This window comes from Micropterus dolomieu, linkage group LG13 (genome assembly GCF_021292245.1).
Source record: "Micropterus dolomieu isolate WLL.071019.BEF.003 ecotype Adirondacks linkage group LG13, ASM2129224v1, whole genome shotgun sequence".
Classification (NCBI taxonomy): Eukaryota; Metazoa; Chordata; class Actinopteri; order Centrarchiformes; family Centrarchidae; genus Micropterus; species Micropterus dolomieu.
The window spans coordinates 28951121-28959940 of NC_060162.1; the positions used below are offsets into that span (position 1 = coordinate 28951121).

The following is an 8820-nucleotide window of genomic DNA, read 5'->3' on the forward strand; positions in this document are numbered from 1 at the left end:
ACTGCGGGTTCAGGCTGGGACAGGAGAGCCGCGAGAGTGGGAGAGGAGCGAGAGAGAGGTCAGGCATCAGAGAGAGTGTAGAGTTTTCACAGCTAACTCACTGAAGAGTTTATTTCCGGCATGTCAGAGCTAATGATTGTTGGAACAGTGGAAAGACTAGACTAACCAAGATGGATTTGGTGAGTTTTATTTTGTTTCCGTCCAGTTTGAATGAAGTGTGTTTTGTCCTATGCACTGATTATATTGAGCTTGACTGAGAGAGAGCGTGCACGAGGAGGGGTGCTGCGCAGCGTGTGCACAAGCAGTAATTGCACTGCGTTAGAGACTCCTCCTGGCTCTGAGTGGTTGTTTTAAATGCAAATGGCATTAGAAGCAGTAGGAGAAGCCAGAGGAACCTGATTTTATTTTTTATAATTTTGCAGATTATCTGTTTAATGTAATACTGTCAGGATATAGTGACAGTTTCAGCAAATAGAAATACTAAATAATTCCCCACAGCACCTTTAACAAGGCAATTCATTTGATAAAAGAAACTTGGAATACAGAAGGTCAACAGTTTAATAAGGACAATAGGTGTATGAATATTTCCTTTCTTGATATTTTGTGAGTTTATTTATTTATTAGACTAAAAATGCTGAGCAAGCTTATGTAATGCTTCAATATGCTAACGTGTGGACAATCTGAGAGCGTCTGAGTTTTCAAGCCCAGCTGCGCTTGGCATGGAGCATCTCAATGAGCAGGTTGTTGCAGGGCACCTCACTGCTCAGGTGTTTGCAGTACAGGTAGTCTTCAGCGAGGATGCTGAGAGAGCGTAACTCAGACAAACACAGCAACAGATGAGCAAAGCGTCCGAGATGTTGAGCAGAGGTGTACAGTGTGTACTCCAGCAGGGCTCCTTCAATCTGCTCCTGAACGCTCTCTATGAACTGATTGTCTTCAAGCTGTTTCACATCTGGTCAATGAGGGACAGGGAAGTAACAACCAATGAATGCACATAGAGCAAAGGTTGTCAAACCTTTTCATATCATGGAGTAGAGACTGCAGTGTACCGGAGAATTGTTGAAGTCCCACCCATGGTTGACAGTTGCTCTCCTTCTTTCTCTAACTGGTATGGTAGATATGTCATTTGATAACGCCCTGGAACCACACCTAGTTCCCCTTCAATTCTGGAGACCCCTTTTTGACTGAATAGTTCCACTAAATTAAAATCTGAACTGATGAACTTAAAAGATTGACTAATGAGTTAGAAAAGGAGTTAAAAAAACAGTTGTTGTGCTTGAGGTCAGTTTTCACTGTTTCCCTTTTGTTAACTGTTGCGTGACTCTTATGTTTGAGAGAATGTAATGAAATAATGAGACATGAAGAGGTGGAAGAGAGTTTAGTATTTCTGCTTTAGAATGTAACCACCGTGAACCAAATAGCATGTTCTCTCATTCACTTGTCGGATCTCAGGCACTGGGTGCCACTGGACACAGTGAATGAAGTTGTAGCCTACAAAAGTTGAAGCAGCTGTCTCTGTTTGACCAGTGTTCCTGGGCCATTGGAAAGTCCACATTGAAAACTAAAGTTACAGAGCTTCTGCCTCCAGGGCCACGAGGCTCTGGAACAACTCGCCCGAGGAAATGAGTCTGTCTGAGTCAGTGTCTTCTTTTAACTTTCTTCTAGAAAGGATCAGAAATATTCTTATTTTTTCTGGGCTGCCTGTTTATTTTATGTGTTTTTATTTTCTTGCTATTATTTCTTTTTTTTTATTTTGGCCCTGATGTATTTTATCATTCACGGTGGTAATTCTTTCTGTCTCTCTGTGATTCACTTTGTATTTTTTTTTTTAGAAGTGCTCTATAAATAAAGTTTATTATTACTACCCCACAGCAGGGACTTTTTGACACCAGGAGATATGACTGCAGAATTACATTAAGGTCCTGCTTGCATTGGTCACAGGTCCACTTCCTGAAATGATTCATGTGGCTCTGGAAAAGCTCTTGCACTGGAATCAGGCTTTGTACCTATGTTGGCATTATTAGATCTTGAAAGGTCCCTTAACTAAAAGCACACTCACCAAAAATAGATTTGCAAATAAGAAGCTTTATAGACAAAAAGCATCAGTTGTCACTAACCTGGATTAAAAAGGATGAGGAACTTGATGCAGGCGAACTCTTGGCGGTCTACCTTAAGGTTGTGGAGTTTCTCAACAAGCTCCTGTCCTCTCTGTACTAGGCTGGCCAAGGTAGGACCAGCATGAAAGGCTATGTATGACAGCTCCATCTGAACCAAAGAACACAGGTACTGACACCACACACTACACAACTTCCATATTCATGTTTCATACCTCCTTTCTAAAATTAAAATGAATGTCTGGGGTTTGCAATTAAGTGTGTTACACTTTGTTTTGTTTCATATTTACTAGGGATGCACAGAAATAAAATATTCTTGGCCGAAGCTGAAGCCGAATATAATGAAAAAATTTGCACCGAACAAGTACATTCACATTTTTCCATTTATTTTGCCCTCTTTTTACCATTACATAAATGAAAAGGTCAAAATGTGCTTTTTACTGTTTCCCACAGGATTTGGAGAGACTATGGTGGGTGGGTCTGAGGCCCGAGAGGGTGTGGTAAAGTAAATTACAAGTGTCCATTACTATTAATGGTCACATGTAATATGTTTTATACTTTCTGTGAATATAATCCAATTAATCTTATTTGCATACTGCATACTGGAAGGTGTGAATTTAGGTGTGGTTAGCTTAATTGCCTTTTCACAAACGATTGACAGAAACACTCAAAGCGGTTCAGACTGTTTGTTGCCTTTTCTAAGAAGTCAGCCACAGATGGAGTGGATGTGCTGGGAGACAATTCAGCAGAACGGTGATTTTTGCGTCTTTCTCAGCCCTTTTAAAATGCTTCAACACTGCCGACATGTCAACGTAGGCTAACTGTTCGGTAACATTTATTTAGGGGCATTAGGCTGAACACCGAAAGTGTCGTTTTTGCTATTTTGGATGATTAATTTCAGTGGCCGAGTATTCGGTGCATCCCTAATATTTACACACAAACTTAGACCCAAAAGGTCAAATCTGCCCATAGTGGTCCCATGTCACTTTTTCAACAATACACAGGACAATTCCGGAATGATTAAAGATATTATAAAGATATATTTTCCTAAAGAAGATGTCCTAACCTGCTCCTTGCATCAGCGAATAGGCTAAGTGACATGTTGTGCTGGCCCTGATTCTACTTTGTGAAGTTTCGCACACTTGCTCCACATCCAAACTATTTTGCTTGCTGTATGTTACGAATTGGTCCAAACAACATGGACGCCATCGCATCTGCATGTGGATAAATCTAACAATCTAAGTATAATAATATAATTGGGACATACGAACAGTAGACTAAGAAATGTAAACCCCACTTAGTCTCCTTTGTAAAATATCTTTCCATTGTTACAAATAAAAATGACAAAAAACAATAAGGAGAAGCATATGTGACTCACCTCCTGCCCAGTCACCAAGAGCAGTCTGCCCTCTTTGCCATACAGGACTTGTCTGGAGATAATGTCCAGGAGCAATAGCTCACTCCAGCAGCTGTGCAGCAATTTCATCTGGTCATTCACCTTGGAGCAAAAAGAGTTGAAAACCATTCATCACCAAGTGCATTTTTATCCAGCTCATCAATTATCTGCTTTTTAAGACAAGACCCAAACCAAATCCATCCAATAGTTGTTGAGATATTTCAGTCTGGACCGACTGACAGTGCCATTGTCAAGGTTGTGGACCCAAATGCAGGACACAAGGGCAGAGCAGGAACAGTTCTTGAGATTTATTTCAACCGAAAGTGTACTCACAAAGCAGTATGTAGGGATTTCACAATAAATTAGTAGTCAATACCAGTACCAGTGAAATTCCATGATTCTCGGTACCAATTCAATACCACGTTAAAAAACAAAACAAACAATATATCCCATGTACTTCAACATACACTCCTTAATTTAATAAAAACATTTAACATTAGAAAAACAATAGCAACATGTTGCCTTTAAGTAGGTAAATAAAACGGGTACAGATGGGAGGAAAATGATGAGATTTCAGTGACGGTAAGAAAACAGCAGAGGCTACAACCTCTTGGTTGAGAGGTGAAACGTCTTCGAATATCTTCAACTAAGTCCAGATGCCCTTGATTTTAACCCATCTTGGACCGGTCACAGGTATGAATGATGGTGGGTTGGGCAGGCATGACATGAGATGGGAAGGAACCCAAGTTGCCAGGGTAATCCATAACCCCCACAGAGCGCAAAGGACCCGAGACCTCATGCCCCAGGAATAGCCACACCCTGCCCTAGGTTGCTGACTGGCCCCAGCATTCACCCCATCCTCGCCCCCCAAGGCAGGAGTACGCCAGCTCTATCCAGTCCAGGGCTTGTGGCAAGAGCCCCCCGAGCACTGCCAGCACCCCGGAGCCAGCAACCACCCCGCCCAGCCCTGGGGCAGGTCTAGGGGAGCCCAGACCTCCCACCGCACAGACTCGCCCCAGACTCAAGGACCTGGACCCCGAACCATAGGTAGCGACCAGATGTGACCTGATGATTGACTTTAGTTTACAGTACAGTTTTCTTCTAGTCTAATAAATGACCCTGTAAGAAAGTCAAACTATATTAAATTAAGGCCAAAGAAATGTATTGTCCTTTTAAGCCATCAGTGTTTTTTCTGTTAGAAAGGCTATGACAGATATTTTATGGCAATAAATTTGTCTAACTACAGCCTGTGTTGATAGGCCCATGTTGCTAGGTAGTTGGTAGTACTAACTCTCTTACATCTTATTAGTGTATCGTATGAAGTGATAGGATCTTACCTTAAGTTGTTTGAAGAAGTTGGATGTGCGAGCCCACTCGACGATGGAGAACAGCGTCTGGTCAGCCATGAGGCACATCAGGCTCAAGGTGTTGGGGTTCCCTTGTTTTTCCCAGTCCGTCTGCTCCTGCAGGAGACGAGCTGTGATCTTATTCTGCAGCTTTAGCTCATCTGAATCACAGCGCAGTAACTCCATCACTAGCTGAGGCATCTTGGGACCTTGTAGCTCGTCTGAGCCAATTCCTGCAGCAAAGCCTGGTGAACTTGCGCAGTTGTTGGTGTGCTCTGACTTGATGGTCCAGTTTGAGAAGGAGGTGCACTGGTATTGGGTGGCACCAGTTGAGTTGAAGGGCAGGAGTGAATACAGTGCTGGAGACTGGTAGCTGATACGATCATTCTGTGCTGTGAGTGGTGGGTTGCTGTGAAGAATGGGAACTGGGTGGAGGCCACCAGGAAAGGTCAAGTCTCTCTGGTGATTTGAGGAGACCAAAGGTGGGCTGCTCTCTGTTCTGTATCCACTTGCTTGAATCAAAGCCTTTCTCTGCTGCTTGAGGGCACGGTCACGCTTGTACATGGGGCCAAACTTGTTTCTGCCGCCTCGCATCCGATCTGCACGAACAGCTAATGAGAAAAGTTAATTTGTTTAGAGCAGTGTTTCAAGCTGACTTTAACTGATATATGCACACTCTGTCCTAATGAGGAGATAACGCCTATGTTGCTCATTCTTGAGGATGAGATGAGACTAGGCAAATTTATATATATATGCTTATTACAGCATTTCTTCCACACCTGCCAAAGTATTTTTCACAATATGTAATATAATGCAGTTTTGATTAACTCAGGAATTCGAGTCTCTTCTGTTACAATAGAAACTTTAAATCTATTTTTTATTACAAAGATAACTTCAAGATAATTAAGGCGGCTGGGGTTTGATTCCAACCCAGGGCCCTTTGCAGCATGTCATCCCCTCTCTCTCCCCCCTTTCCTGTCACTCTCTGCAGCTGTCACTATCCAATAAAGGCAAAATGCCAGAAAAAATCTTTAAAAAGGTAAGATAACCTGAACTCACTGCCATGTCATTAGGTCCTATTGAAAAGCTTCAGATCACAGCCAACATATTACATTTTAATTCATTAATACATCTGGGGTATCAATAAAATTCTAAATACCTATCCTAGTACAAATGTCAAAATGCTGAGGAAGAAGATAAACAATTTGTTTGAGATTTAAGACTAAATAAATGGAAAAAATAAAATACACTGCAAGTATTTTCTAAATGATTGAGTACCTATTAATTGATTACAGTGTATGATAATGTTGTACTAGCTAACAAGCAAGGAAAAGTGTAAATTGATTTGGCAATTAGTAATGATCTTATTTACTATATTTCAAAATTATGACATAAATAAATGAAAACAATATAACTTTGGGAAATTCTGTTGTAAAATGTTTGAGTATGTAGTACATATTATCATTAATACAGCATAAATTATCATTGCTGCTAGGAAGCAATGGTGCACCTATATGGCAATGGCATGCATGACTAATTTCTGTTGTGGCATTTCCCATTACTTTTTAGTGACGGTACAGTACCATCAGAATAAAGCATTGAAAATGTGGGAGAAAGCAGAGTAGGGTATCCTGGCTTCAATAAAAGCAGTTCCATGTTCATCCTCCTTATTAAGATTATTATTAGGTTTCTTGGAAAGCTGATGTTATAGAAAATATAACATAGCCTACTTATTCAGGTATATTTACACAATACAGTTTATCCACATTAACTACTATTTCATTATGATTGATGATAACCATTCATCCACCGCTTAGCCTGTGTACAGGTTTGAGGGGGGGCTGGAGCCAATCCCAGCTGACATCGGGTGAAAGGTGAGGTACACCCTGGACAGGATCGCCAGTCCATTGCAGGCCACACATATACAAACACTCACACTCACACCTAAGGACAATTTAGAGTCACCAATTAACCTAGTCTGCATGTCTTTGGATGGTGGGAGGAAGCCGGAGCACCCGGAGAGAACCCACGCAGATACAGGGAGTATATGCAATCTCCACACAGATAGGCCTTAGACGACTATGGTTCGAACCCCAGACCTTCTTGCTGTGAGGTGCTAATCACTGTACCTCAGTGATCGATAACCATTTATAAAATTAAAATTTTTATAATATCATATAAAATATAAAAAGTATAATTACGGCCCTGTACCACAGTATAATCAGAATGGAAAGGGTTTGTTTGCTTGAAGATATGAGGCTCTGAACTGAGGCCTCTGGATAATGTTGAAGAAGCCTGGCTAACAGGTTGGCCAGTTGGTAACATTTGTCAGTTGTCTGGTTGTGCAGGAACCCAGTGAGTATTTCTTTGGTACAATATATATATAGTGTAATTTTCTGTAGACCAATGTCTCGCCAGTGGTTTTAAGCTTAACTGCCCTGTGGGTCTTTTCATCATGAAAGCTCTTCTTCAAACATCTCACTCAGGGAAACATAAAAAACAACCAGCTATGAACTTTAAAACTTGGAATTTTACATTTTACCCTGTCTACCATGTTCTCCCTGTACAGTGGACCATAATGTTGTTTCCTTTTTTAACATACCGATTATTTGAATGAAATGTTAATTATTAAAGAATGTGTTTGTTCAGACATTTAGCCCACCCCTTCCAATTATGAGAATGATAATTTCTGTTCACATTGTTTATCTTAAATGACTGAACAATTCTTCATGTATCTATTAACATCACAGAACATCAGCAGAATGCAGGAAGGTGCCCCACTTCAAATCTGATTAAAAGGAACTAATTAAAAGTCTGTTGGGTTTCTTATTATTGTTGCTTTTGTTAGAGAAAATAAAAAATAATAAAGAGGAAAAGGTGACGCAGCTCCACTAAATCTTGTCCGTCCGATTTTTTTAACTTCCTCATATTTTCTGTACAATTACTGAAACATTTTTAGCACTAATATTGCAGCAAGAGGACGGTAGAAATCATACATCCATATGAAGTAGTAGACTGAAAACGTTTTCAATCAAAGTAGGCTTGAAAATGTAAAAATGTCGTCATTCTGGGCCGCATGAAGCAGGTGTGTGTGCACGTGGCATTAACAAGGGTTATGTACAATGCAAACCTTTCTGACAGCAGCTCATTTATTTCACTAAGCGGCACATATACTCCAGAGACACTTCCCATGTAGGAAAAGCAGACTTCCTTACCTTCCAGTCGCATGCCAACATAAAGACACTTCTGAAATCTGCAGAACGGACACCGTTTCCTTTGAGTTTTATCAATTCTGCACTCCTGGTTTTCTGCACAGGCGTACTTTTTGTTGTTTTGAACTGTTCTTTTAAAAAAACCCTGTCAATGTTGAAGAACAGAGGAAGGATTTACAATGTTTAATATAACAAAAATACTTGATCAGAACTTTTCTAGCCAATAAACAATCCAGGTGCAATAATATAACGGAGAGAGGGGGTGGGGTTACCTTGCAGCTTTCACAGGTGAGCAGACCGTAGTGGTACCCAGAGACTTTATCTCCACAGACAGGACACGGCTCCTCCAAATCCACATCATGTCTGTACTCCATTGTGGAAAACGGACCTGAAAAGGAAAACATTAGACTCTTCTCCACCGTAACCAGTGACAAACACAACAGGCTACTGAACTTTATGCATATCACGCAGATTATAAAATGAAGAAGGCTTAGAATAGTCTATAAAGAAGTTGCACCAGCCGCTTTGGAACATCATAACCTTTAATTGAAAAATAAAATAATGGTTGCCATTGAAATGATCTCCTTATAATCCAGAAAATGAAATGCACTTGTTTCCTGTCCGGATTAGAACAAACGGAATCAAAAAATAAATAAAAGAGTACAAATATAGACTAAGTGATATCACTAAGTGATAAATAAAAAACTATATTACCATATCATACCCACAGCGTTTACTGACTGTCCTACCTG

General features: G+C 40.5%; 1 protein-coding gene across 1 annotated transcript; it reads right to left on the reverse strand.

Annotated features, from left to right (window-relative positions):
* Positions 1–604: 604 nt before the first annotated feature.
* On the reverse strand, positions 605–8442 carry LOC123982259 (nuclear receptor subfamily 5 group A member 2-like). The gene is made up of 6 exons (XM_046067693.1): positions 8341–8442; positions 8072–8213; positions 4848–5467; positions 3493–3612; positions 2118–2265; positions 605–952 (listed from the first exon to the last, which is right to left on the reverse strand). Exons 1-6 carry the CDS (start codon positions 8440–8442, stop codon positions 699–701), a joined length of 1386 nt encoding a protein of 461 aa, XP_045923649.1. The 3' UTR covers positions 605–698.
* Between the last annotated feature and the right edge of the window lie 378 nt (positions 8443–8820).

What these genes read in the sequence shown, in the direction of transcription:
- LOC123982259 (XM_046067693.1), bottom strand. Translation starts at nt 8,442, where the DNA reads ATGGAGTACAGACATGATGTGGATTTGGAGGAGCCGTGTCCTGTCTGT. An exon ending in TGTTGGCATGCGACTGGAAG is followed by an intron (nt 5,468 to 8,071) that starts GTAAGGAAGTCT and finishes TTTTCTCATTAG; the next exon opens with CTGTTCGTGCAGATCGGATG. An exon ending in TCTTGGTGACTGGGCAGGAG is followed by an intron (nt 2,266 to 3,492) that starts GTGAGTCACATA and finishes TCTTTGGTTCAG; the next exon opens with ATGGAGCTGTCATACATAGC.